The 12,451-nt window shown below is 43.4% G+C and overlaps 1 protein-coding gene across 19 annotated transcripts in view; it reads right to left on the reverse strand.

The window, feature by feature from the left end:
- Window positions 1-12,451, reverse strand: part of SGK3 (serum/glucocorticoid regulated kinase family member 3) — a 47,085-nt gene that overhangs the window by 15,465 nt on the left and 19,169 nt on the right. For 6 of the 19 annotated variants that reach the window (XM_085539482.1, XM_085539481.1, XM_085539480.1 and 3 more), the window contains 4 exons: window positions 11,539-12,401; window positions 5,813-6,018; window positions 2,074-2,157; window positions 878-950 (listed from right to left, as the gene is read on the reverse strand). In XM_085539482.1, coding sequence (XP_085395608.1) covers window positions 878-950; window positions 2,074-2,157; window positions 5,813-5,890 — 235 coding nt within the window. In that variant the 5' untranslated portion in view covers window positions 5,891-6,018; window positions 11,539-12,401. Of the gene's footprint in view, window positions 1-753; window positions 775-877; window positions 951-2,073; window positions 2,158-5,812; window positions 6,019-7,963; window positions 8,110-9,426; window positions 9,542-11,538; window positions 12,402-12,451 lie in introns of those variants that run through there. The other 13 variants (XM_015855692.3, XM_085539488.1, XM_085539490.1 and 10 more) reach the window with 8 other exon arrangements.

The following is a 12,451-nucleotide window of genomic DNA, read 5'->3' on the forward strand; positions in this document are numbered from 1 at the left end:
GAAAGAACTCTTCAACCAAACACATGCCACGAAGGTCAGCATCTCTGGATCCACTGGTACTACAGCAAAAAAGAATGCTAAACCTTTAAACAAGCACAGGAGGAGGTAAAACTACAAACACAGACTGACCGCATCAACAACCAGTAGAGGGAGGTTCCCAATGACCATCAGAAAAATCCCTCAGTAAAAGGGTCTAAATTAAGGCTATAAACACACAGAGCAAAGGCCCAGCTCATCCATTTGACTTTGTATTTATTCACTCATGGTGCCGCTTACACTGATTCACTGCATTTTTTAAAGTGATTTTCTATTAACGTGGGCAGGGCGAGCTTTATTGGGACCAATCAGTCCTAACTGGATCACACAGAGATCTTATCAAACAGGCTTCCAGAAATGTAACTACAGGAAGAATTCTGTTTTCATCTAAACTGTGCAAGAAAACACATTTAGATACAGAGTTCAAAAGCCTTCAAAGATAAACTCCTTTTTTGCTTAAATTTTTAGCAGGAAGAAAAGTTACACAAACCAAATATAAAGTTCAATGGGCGTATGTTTAGAAGAGCCTGTGATTTGGATTTTGTTTTTATGTCTGACAGTTAGAATCTCTCACAATCCTGAATATGACATGGCCGGGAGGAACTGCAGCACTCAGTACAAAAGAGGTATCATGCCATTAAGCAGCAGTTTGTTCAAAATCACAATGAAGAATACCTACCCACGCTAGTTCCTACTCTTTACTCAAGTATGACTAACCTTTGGTTTAGTCACTGGTTTGAGGATTGCTGAAACAGTCATCTAAGATAGCTTCCTGTATGCTGCAACAGATCAAGTCTCAAATAAAGACATCGACAAAACAAGAAACAAGATTATAACTTGCCAGGATCAAAATTATCTCCAAATATCCTTTTAGCTGGAATCTTCAGGTTCATAGTGGGAAACTGCTTCTTTAGCTGAAAATATAACACATAAAATGAAACAAAGCTTAGACTTCTGATGGGATTTTTATCATCAAAATCGTAATTACAGAATCACATAATGGATTGGGTTGGATGGGACATTAAAGATCATCTAATTCTAACCTACCTGCTCTGCGCAGGGCTGCCACCCACCAGCTCAGGCTGCCCAGGGTCCCATCCAACCTGGCCTTGAATGCCTCCAGAGAAGGGGCATTCACAGCTTCTTTGGACAGCCCATTCTAGTGCCTCACCATCCTCTGAGTAGAAAGATTCTTCCCAATTATCTAGTCTAATTAACTTCTATCTTTTAATTTTAAACTGTTCTCTCTTGTCCTACCTCTATCAGACAGTGTAAAAAGTCTGCTTCTCTTCCATCTATAAGCTCCCCTCAAGTAATGGAAGGCCACAATGTGGTCTTCTCAGAGCCTTCTCTTCTCCAAGCTGAACGAGCTCCAGTCCCCTCAACCTTTCTTCAGAAGAGAGGTGCTCCAGCCCTCTGATCATCTTAGTGGCTCTCCTCTGGACCTGATCCAACAGCTCAACAACTTTCTTGTGTTGGGAAACTTGGGCCTGAACATAGTACTCTAGATGGGCCCTCTCAAGGGCAGAGTAGAGGGGCCGATAATCATCTCCCTTGCCCCACTAACCAGGATACAGTTGGCCTTCCGAGCTGCACATTGCTGGCTCACATCCAGCTTTTTGTCCACCAGGATCCCAACTCCTTCTTGAAAGGGCTATTTTAGGGGGTTCTTCTTCCAGTCCCTCAATGTATATGGGACTGCCCTGACCCAAGTGCCACACCTCACACTCAGTCTTATTGAATCTCACTAGGTTCTCACAGGCCCACTTCTGAAGCCTGTCCTGGTCCTTCCTGGATGGCACTCCTTCCTTCCATTGAGTAAAGTGAACCAATTTTGAGTTTAAAATTCAAACAAAACAAAGTGAAACACAAAACAAAACAAAAACAAACCACCACCATTTTCTTTAAACAGGCTCCTACAGTTACTGAATGTTGACTCAAACTGCTCAGCGAGGGCACTAACTGAAACCTTAACACTGGAAACAAGTGTTACTCTGTGTTATCGTGGCACAACGCCGTAACCCGCCTTTGGCTTACCGTATTGTAGAGTTTATCAAACTCTGCATACCGCCTGAAGACAAACCACTCATTTCTGCCAACCGAGACCAACACTTTGTAAACCTACAACAACACAAATACAAGGTAATGTCAACAGCAAAGTTTCAGAAAACCTCCCATGTTTAATCCTTGGGTGAAAATAAGGCCACCTTGTTAAATGTACTGTGCAAACATACTGGCTGAGCTATGTATTTCTTACAGTAGTCACAAACATCAATCATCAATGCAAAGGATTAAAAGAGAAATGAAGAAAGTCTGGCTGTTTTCAGAAATGACTCCTGCTTACCTGGAGCCTGAAAAATATATATATATATACAAAAATAAGGTAATATCAAGGAAGGAGTAGTTGGAACCTGCTGCAAAATTCAAATCTCATGACATCAGAGGGCTCTACTAACCAGGCAAACTGTGGATCCCTGGATTCATAAACCTACTTGACAGCTGGATCTCCTATCTCTTAGTAAGACCTTTCTCTGTTAAGCAAGCAGTTCATCTTCCTTCCCCATCTTCTTGTGTTTCCAAAAAGAGCCCACCTTCTCTTCAGTAGAAGATGGACATAGCAAGGAAACAAGTGCAGCAGGCTGCTAATTCCATACCTAGAAAACTGGGCTGATGCCCTGGTGGCCTCTTTCCCTTCTGATCTGCATAAATAGCTTACCTATGTTTACATGCCTTTGGGCTCTACTACCGCTACTACCAGCTACACTTATCCTGACTGCTTCCAGAATGACAAGACAAAAGGAAACAAAAAACAAAAACAACAATCACCCATCTAGAGTTACTCAGATAATAACAATTTTAAATTGAATTAAGCCTAAAGCAGAACTTTTCTTAAACAACTCATAGAAGATAGAAAGGATCCATCCAAGCACTGTAATCTGTGGATAAATCATGCTTACAAAAAAAAATAAATTAAGAAATACAAGACAAAACAAAACTCCTAAAAACATCACCATCACAGCCATCACAGCAAACTGTCTTCCCAGATCCAGACTGGACAGGACCCAGCTATTTCTCAATGTGATTTCCTCATGGAAGAAATCATTGAAATCAAAAGGCTTCAATTCTGGTTTGGTAGCTTAGACTCCTGAATATTCAATTTGTATTAAAAATAAGTATAATGGTAGGTTATAAATCACCCAACTTCAAGAGAGCAAGAATTGGGAAAGTAAGGAAACTAACTATAGTTTAAAAAAGAAAAAAAAAAAAAAAAAAAGACAAAGCCCACAGTCTTCACAAAACTGTACTTTATTCTACGTTACAAATCTGAGAAACTTCCCAGATTTCATCAGAAAAATTATCATTTCTTAGCGAGTCTGTGTTATGACTGGAGGAGACAACAGAAGAGGTCAGGAAATACAATTAAGCCTTAGCTATTAAATAACATGGGAATAAAAGCAAAAGAAAGCAGGTCATTATAAAGGACAGAATAGCAATTAACAAAGCCTACGTGTGGCCCAAAGTAAGTATTCTGCCATTTTTTAAAAGGAAAATGGATGTTGGATCTTCAGGGAAAAAGGCATGACAGCAAACTAGAGTGGATACTCAGAGACTGGTTACCAGGAATTAAGTGGAAGCAGAAAAATTTCATGGCCGGAATATAAAAAAAAAGCAAATATGAAATTATTAACAACTCCTTTCCCCACCTTACCCCCCAAAGAAGGTAATAAATGTATCAAATACAGGTAATATTTATCAAAAAACAAACTGAACCTTCAATTAAAAGGTTATGCAGATACTCAAGAAGAACTAAAAGCTCATTTCCATAGACAAAACTGAGAAGGTTTTATTTGTTAGAATAACGATTCTACAGAGACGTGATTGTTTCTAAAAACTCTTTGTTTAGAGTAAGTGTGAGAGCTAGTCAATGCTCATACCTGCATCCTTCCTGAGCCAACATGAAGCGAACCACAGTTATCAATTCTATTCAGATCAGTTAAGACTCTGGAATAGTATCTTAACAGAAGCAATGATATGTACTATCAATGAAGTGGTAAAGTTTATACAATGTAGTCACTCAAAGTCTTCCTAGCCTTTGTCATTTTAACATTCTCTTTCACCCTAAAGCTTTTTTCCCTCCTTAGGCAATTTGTACAGACACTGCCATGAGAAGCAGTCAACTATGACCTACCACGAAGTTGCTCAGAACTAAGTGTTCCCCCCACCCCTCCCCGCTCCCATCCAAAAGCAGAACTGACAGGCTCCAGTCATTGCAACACAGCTACAAAAGAGGAGGCAAAGTGAAAGCACTGACGGACACGCTCTGGAATTCAGCGTTCCTACCACAGAGTTTAGCATGACCTGCACTTCTGCCATCAAATCCTACAATACAGAAGGCAATCATCAAAAGTTTGGTTGTTGAAGGTAGCCCCTGTCATGCTGCTAATTATCCCTTGATGCAGCAAGTAGAAAATGCCAAACAAGGCACACTTCCACACAGCACAAGCTGGGCTGGATTGGTTTTTTTTCTCCTCCTCCCACCACCCAATTTCTGATGCTTCCTACTTTCTAAAGGGCATGCCCAGATAAAGCGCCTTTGAGTAGCTGAGGCTGTCACAAAGATACTCAGGAAAAATGACATGGAAATATAAATATTAGTATGTTCCACAGATGTACCACACTGAGACTTTTTAACAGCAGGGCTGCCAGTGCTGAGGCAATAAAACAAACTTGTTTTGCTCGAGTTTAGGCTTTTACTTGCTCATTTGAGCTTTGCACACATTCAAAAGTATTAGTAATGTTCTCTTGTTCCTTTTACCAGCACATTTATGCCTCAAATTACACTCTGACACACTTGAAGAACTGAATTTATCATTCTCAGAGGAAAAGGAGGAGGGGAGGAAGACAAATAATTAAATAAACCTTTTTTTGTTATATTCTTCAGGCAGCGGTTGAGACTAAGCGTATTTACACTCCACTTCTGTAGAGTGACTAATTCAGACAGAGATGGACAGAATAAGCTTAGAGGAAGTTGCACAAGAGCAGTGAAACAGTTTGAGCTTTTTAAATGAAGGATTATTAAGCTGTCTCTGTAGACAAACACACACACAAGTGCACTAAACTTTGTTTTTCAATCTGCAAGAATTTCCTTGCAGAATGGGAAGACTATTTCCAGAAAGAAGGTCAAACTGGGAGACCAAAAAAGAAAGGGGAGGGAAGGACAAGGAGTGGAAACGGGAACAGGATAGGAAAAAACTCATAAGCATTACAATCAGAAAACAGGAAGGAAGACTGAGAAATGGGCTTTAAAAAAAATGTGATGGCATATCATTTTTTTTCTTCTTTTACACACAAAATATCATAATGTGATACCTACAAAAAAAGGCAATTTCATAAACATGTTTTACTCCTTTACAAAAGAAATGCTTCCATTAAAAAATAAACCATGTAGAACGCCAAACCTGAATTTGATTTGGCATTAAAATGTTATACTTCCATTTGAAAACTTCCATATTTTACAGGAGGAAACATTGCTGTTTGGGGGTGGATGGAGGGGGAGTATCAGAAATTTGCAAAGTCAAATTGTTTTCACAGAAAGCAGTTAAGCACTGTAAAACATTCACAGCTTCTCACACTGGACTATGGCCAGCACTCACAAGAGCAAGTGAACAGATTTCTGTAAACCTGTTGAAAATAGAAACAGGCTCACTGCTGAAAACAAGTAACACTTCCATGGAGAAATAGCCTACACATTTGCCAACAGTGCTTATATACTTACAGTAAACCTTTTTTTCTTCTCTCTGTGTTCATCAGAGCTGGGAATGCTAACGCTAGGGCAGCTTTCTTTGAGATCCATTGTATGCGTCCTTCCAGCAAATTCGTTACAGGACTGTGCTTGGGGTGTTGCAATCAGAAGGTATCTTCAACGGTATTGATCTAAGATATGCAACTCTTCTTGAGAAGACGTGAATTCCATCATGTAACCTTAAAGAGAGCATAAAAAAGAAAATCAAGTCCAGGAACATTTAGCTCGCAGTGCTAAAACCTGTGTGACAAGAACTTTTCCTCACAGGAAATACACTTTACTATGCGTGTACAAAGACATGCACAAGATTTTGCAAGTTTTCGTGCCTTTGGTCCTCTGTCAGTTCAATAAGATCACTCATGTTCTCTGAGGACTTGAGTGCAACACAAAAGCCTCCTTTATGCGTTCCGCAAATAGATTTGGGGTCCACTTGAAGGAATAAAGACAGAACCAAGAGAAATAACAACCAGGTATCAGCTGAGAAGAGCCACCAACGTTATGTTCAGAAGGGTTTCTTCAAAACTGATTATTTTCTACTTTAGACTGTACCAGGAGGGCATTTCAGATCTGCCAGAACACGGTGAGTGGATTTAATTATCACATCAGAGATATGACATGAGAAAAATTTTTCACATGAATTTCAGAGGACGCAGTTAGCATCATGTGCCTCAATATCTACCCTCTAGCTGGCACAGTCTGTGTTTAGCAGAGCAGTAAGGTATTAAAGCGGACTGTGTATTTCACACCATAAACTTTCAAAAACATAAGCAAACCTGAGGTAATTCAGCTATGAGAGAGACACCCATGTTTATGTTGGCGAGAAGGCTGAAGCCCCTGGAATTCAGTGAAAAGATGTTCTTGCTACCCTGCTAATCGCAGCCGGTTGACAATTTTCTTGTTCTCAAAAGCCAGAACATCTCCCTGAGTCAAACTCTCACATTCTCGCTCCTCCTGTAGTAATTTAAAATTAAGTAATTTTCAAAGTTCAATATGATGACTTTAAACAAAAAGGAGTGTTGGAAACTACTGTAATCACAGCTGAGTCATAGATCATCCACACTGCAACACAACCAGAGAATTACTTCTTGTTACCTCTGCAGTCAGTTCAAGTGCTCTGTTCTTCTCTGATCTGGCAATTACAGAGTTGAGCTTTTTTCCTTCCCCTTTTTATTGGGCTACATCACGGTTACTGACCTAAAGTTTCAAATGGGTTTCTCCATTCCTTTAGCAAGCCACTGTTAAAATCCTTATTACAACAAGGTATAGTTCCCTTTTCACACTAACACTTCCTAAAGACTATTCTTCACCCATTTCCACACACTGTTTTTAAGATCTAAAGGTTAACTGCGCTCTTCACTCAGAGGCCTGCTAATAAGTCAGTGGGCGCTGCTTTCAGTCAGCATTTTGCTAAGCTTACACTTCACTAAACACTTATGTCAGTCTTCAGCCACAGCATCAATGAACTGCCTTCCCGCTCATCGCATAAAGAAAACAGCAAAGCTTTAACAAGAATTAAGAGTTCCCTGCCTAGTACCATTCAATGTCTTTCTCCTCTTGTAAACCAGCATTCATTCCTAATACGCATGCATTCACTCTCACAATGCATGCTGCACCTCTCTGATCCCTTTCACCTTTGATTCTTGGTGCCACGGTTCCACCACTACACAAGTAGTACTAGGATTAAAAGCTGCAGCACAAAGAACATTACTTAGCAGGCTGAGCTTTAAACTAGATCTGCAGCTCAAAGTTCTAAGGGAAACAAAAGGAGGAAGCGTCACCCAGATGAATTCAGGAAGAGCTTATTCATCTTGCTGGGGAGAAAAAAAAATAAACAAATCATCTGACAAGGTGAAACTGCAATGTTCATGTCTCTTTAAGCTACCTGGAAGGTCCTCAGCTGGGATTCCTTTCCTTCCCTGAGGCCACTATGTGGAATTGACAAGGTTGGCATAAGTGCATTAGCAGTTGGGCAGAAGAAATAAATTACAGTCTGTAAAAGAAATACCCTAAACTTATACCTGGGCACTAGATAAAGAGCACATGGATCATGCAGGACATTAACACCGAGATCAATGCTGTTAAAAACAACTGTGACAAGCTAAAGCTATCAAGTCACTGCGTTACCAAAGCCTGGAACAAGGGAAGGCACGGTCAGATAGGCAAGGGAAGAAGTCACGCATCCTCCTGGCAAAGTTTCATGCCTAACCAGCAGCTCCGCTTCCATTCTCTCACTGCGGCCGTCCAGCAGCAGGCAACATTTTCACTGCTTCCTGTAGGAAGCCACAACAATGCCAAGTTTCAAGCTGACTCTTGCCTCTGCCGAAGTAAAAGTGTAGCAATAGCAAAACTGACTCAACATGAACGTATATAGGTCTAGACACACAAGCGAAGAATTCTATGAATGCCTCACAAAAAAACGCTTTGTGAAACATCATTAGTTACATGCAACAAGCAAATGCTACAGAGTTTAGTGACATACAGCAACCTCCTTTCAAGTCCTTGTGAAGCAAGGTAGGCTCCAAATATAAAATATTTCTTAAGTTTCATCAGACTGTTTTCCCTTTCTAAATGAGAATAACCTGAAGACGACATCAATGCACAACCAAAGACCCTCACTACTCTTTGAGCTCATGACTCAACCTCTACCATGACTAGGTTAGGAAGCACCCGCTGCCTTCAGAGCTGTAGTCAAATTGCCCTAAATGCCTCTGACTAAGGCTGGAATAAATCAGCTATTATATTCAAGTAATACAAGGGAAGCAGAGAGAACAGTCAAAAAGCCCCAAAGCCAGTTTTTCTGCAAGCATAATTGGAAGACTCAGCAGGCTCCGTACCTACCAACCAGAACAGAACAGGCATTTCCCCTACACACTAATAACCCACCTGGAAAAAGTTACTCTAAGACTGAGTCACAAGTAAAACCAGCTGCTGAAAATCCCACCTGAGTGTAATTCCAGCTACAGAACGAACTTAGAGAAACCAGAACAAAGACACAGGAGACGGTCTTATCATTTGCTATAGACGTCACTTGATGCCCTCTTACTTTAGAGAGCACCACCTCCAACATGCTTTTCATCACTTCCTCAGCCTTCTCCACAGATACCTTGATATACCATTGGACATTACAGATATTTTGAGAGCCAACTTGTTCTCTGCTCTGTATGATGAAAAGGAGTGACCCAACCATTTGCCACCACGAAATGAGATACAAGCAATCCACAGTCCAATGCAGAAGCACAGGGGGAGGAAAGACAGGGACTGTAGGAGTCACAAAAGAAGATTCAAAAGCAAAATACAGATCTCCGTTCTTCTCTAAGGAGAGATGGATGCCTAGAAGCTGTTGAATAATCTGGTTCTGAAGGAAATGGGCTGCACACAGGCTCTTTCACATACCACACACATACCACCTCGGTATGAAAACACCAGATACCAGCGCAGACCTCCAGAAATTAGAGGCAATGGAAAAAAGAGAACGCTAACCAAAACATTCTGTCCAATCCCTGCCTTATCTCCAAACCCTCTTTTAAATCAGTCATCAGCACGAAGGAAAGAAAGGCTGCTCCCTGTTTACACACCCCACCACCTACCTGGCTTGTTAAAAACCCTCAGCAGCACCAGCATGAGGAGCAAACCACTAGTCCACAGCCACCTGGGCAAAGTCCAGTTCTACCTTCTCTTCTACAAGGAGCAGTGAACTGAAAACTGAACCAAGGGAATGAAAGCAGGAACTTTATTCTTCAGTCTCTACTACTTCCCACCACCCTCCTGCAGTAAAGAACATCCCTTCTCTCTACCCCGCCTCCCACAATAAGCTCCATAAGATAACTGATGCACCTGACACATACAAATGCATATTTATACTTACATCTATAAATATACAGTGTATAATAGATCCATAAAATACATATTCTACATGGAAAATAGGATTTGTGGCTCAGACTGGATCTATCTGCATTCCTGTTTATTACATGACAGAATGCATGTTCTTTGCTGTGGTAAGCAATCCCCAAGTAATAAAATGGGCCTATGCACAACTACTGCCAATAAAAGATGGCTTCTAACATGCACAAGGGTATATACTAATTTAATCTTTAGCCTGTATCTACAGTTTGCAGCAAGGTCACAGTGTCTCGGATGGTGAGTGACTTACAGCTGGAGCAGACCAAGCAGGACCCAAGCAAACCCTTGCTATCTGCACATTTTAGTCATGCTTCCTCAGCCTTCCTTCACACCACATCCAATTACAGCTAAGGGCAGACACCTAAGGACAGCACAGACCAGAAGGTGCAGCAGCAGCAGCACGAGCTGCTTCCCAGAAGCCTGGCACACACCAAAACCAGCCGCTTGCAACTTGTTCAGTCCTACATAAGAGGGCAGTCAGGCTTCAGTAAACACACAGCAAATAATCCCAGCCTCATATCGCCCCTTTCGCAGCAGATTAAGCTGGAGAAACCCAAATTTCAGTTCCAAATTTACTGCCCTCTGTTGTTTTTTTTTTTAACATGGCCTTGAACTGAAGTCCCCTGCAGTTCCCATTTTGCTACGCTGATAGATCAGGATTCACCTCTGAGCTTTTAGCACTACCTAAATCTCACACCCAGCTCAACACCACTGGATTCCTCATGCTATGAGGGCAACTACCCGCAGCATTTTACACCCATTTTGCAAGGACAGTTTACACACACATGTAAACACACACACACTGACCCCACACATTCAGGTACTGCACAGAGCGTTAAGGTGCTCTAAGTGGGTGAACACAGGTTCAGAGCACACTGGTTTATACGTGTATAACAGAGCTCGGTGCAGTAACGTCAGATGTGGTGAGGCTGTAATTTACAATCAAAGGGGAAAATTAAGGTTGGAATACAATTTTAAGGCGATTCATCATCGCTCCCAAACCACAGGGGACGCTTTAGCCTTGAAGTGTCCCGGCAGTAAAACAACACTGCTCATGAAGTTCAACATGGGCACTTGTGACCTAAACAAACACCTCTAAATGTATTGAGAGGGATGAAGGGGTCGGCTCCTACCTCTGAGTTTAATGCTATGTATGGAGCCTGCCCTGACAGCATTAACAGGGAACTTTCCAAAACACTTTCCAAAAGCTTGGAACATTTTTTCCTGAGCTCTCAAGTGTCTTTGGGAAAGCACTCCTACACATACACCTCCCCTCTTCTTCATTAGTTCCTATCACAGTCATTAGAGACACTGACGTGCAGGTGAGCACTTAAAACAGAAAAAATCTCAGATCAGAACTATATTTAGATTCCTAGACTGAAAAACCACGGGAGCAGCTATAGGGACGCCCTTTTTTTCATGTATTAAAAGAATGAAGGAATATAATAGCAGCAGCCTTACGGGGTCAGCCTCATCCCTGAGCGAGGCTGTGAGTCCATTGAGCCCGTGCACCAAGGGCGTTACACAGCAGCAGCTCCGCGGTGCTCGCAGGATCCCTCAGGGCCCGTTAGCGGGACGGAAGCGGAGCAGCTCAGTACTTCTAACAGCTGCTACATTAGACACACTCACATCGCTATCAAAACAAGGAGGCGAGCTGTCAGAACGGCCGCAGCCCTCGCACGTCACGGCCGTCCCGTAATGAACCTCCGGGCACTTACAGCCCTCGGCGGTACGCGGAGCCCCCGACCCAGCGCCACGGAGTCGGAACCGCCCGGCCCAGAGCCCCACCAGCTGCTCACCTTCCCGGGCTCGTTCTCAGCCCCGGGGGCACGGCGGCTCTGGGCCGGCTCTCCAGGCAGCGCTTCGCTTTCCTCCGCCTCACGCCCGCTTCAGGAATGCCGCAGGCGAACGCACAGACGCAACACGAGCAGCGCTTTCGGTTCCAAGGAAAAAAAAAAAAAAAACCACAGCAAAAACCCAACAGAAACGAAGCGGAGGAGGGACGGCTCCACCTGGGACGGGCGGCCCCCACACACAGCCTCACGTGCGCCCTCGCTCCGGCCGCGGGCAGGAAAGCAGCGCCCGCCCCGCTCCCGGCCCCGGGCAGCGCGGCACGGACCGCCCGGGCGGCACAGAGAAGCGGGCCGCCCCCTGCCCGCCCACGGCCGCTCCCCTCCGCCCCCGCGGCGCCGGGACGCGGCCCGGGCGGGGCTGCCCGGCGGCCAGAGCGGCCTCCAGCCCCACGGGACGGGCCTGGCCTCAGCTGGAGGCGGGCTGCGGGACGGGCTGATGTAGCCTGAACAACTGGAGGGTGGTTTGCTGTGTTCCGGCTACAGCGTCGGGCTCGGTAAGCTTTTCCAGAGCTGACTGTGGCCATAAGGAAATTACTAAAAGCACACGTTCCAGAGAAGAAATCTGTTTCAATGGCAGCATTGCTCCCACTTTGTTGAACAGGCCAGGGACACCTGTGCACATGGGGCTTCTCCACATGCAGCCTCTAAACACGCAGGGTGATCAGCTGTGTGACACACAGGAACTGTAGTCTCTAAACGTGCATATATTCACCACTCACCCAAAGCTGAAGAGGCAAGCAGCCAACACACATGATAATACCGAGATTGAAGGAGCAAGTACGATGTTTTATCCTCTTCCATGTAAATACCTGAAGTGATTCCATGGGTTTCAGAATCATTCATGCTTTTTGACTGCCAT

This window comes from Coturnix japonica, chromosome 2, assembly GCF_054131305.1.
Source record: "Coturnix japonica strain WE chromosome 2, WE-NBRP24, whole genome shotgun sequence".
In the NCBI taxonomy this organism is placed as follows: Eukaryota; Metazoa; Chordata; class Aves; order Galliformes; family Phasianidae; genus Coturnix; species Coturnix japonica.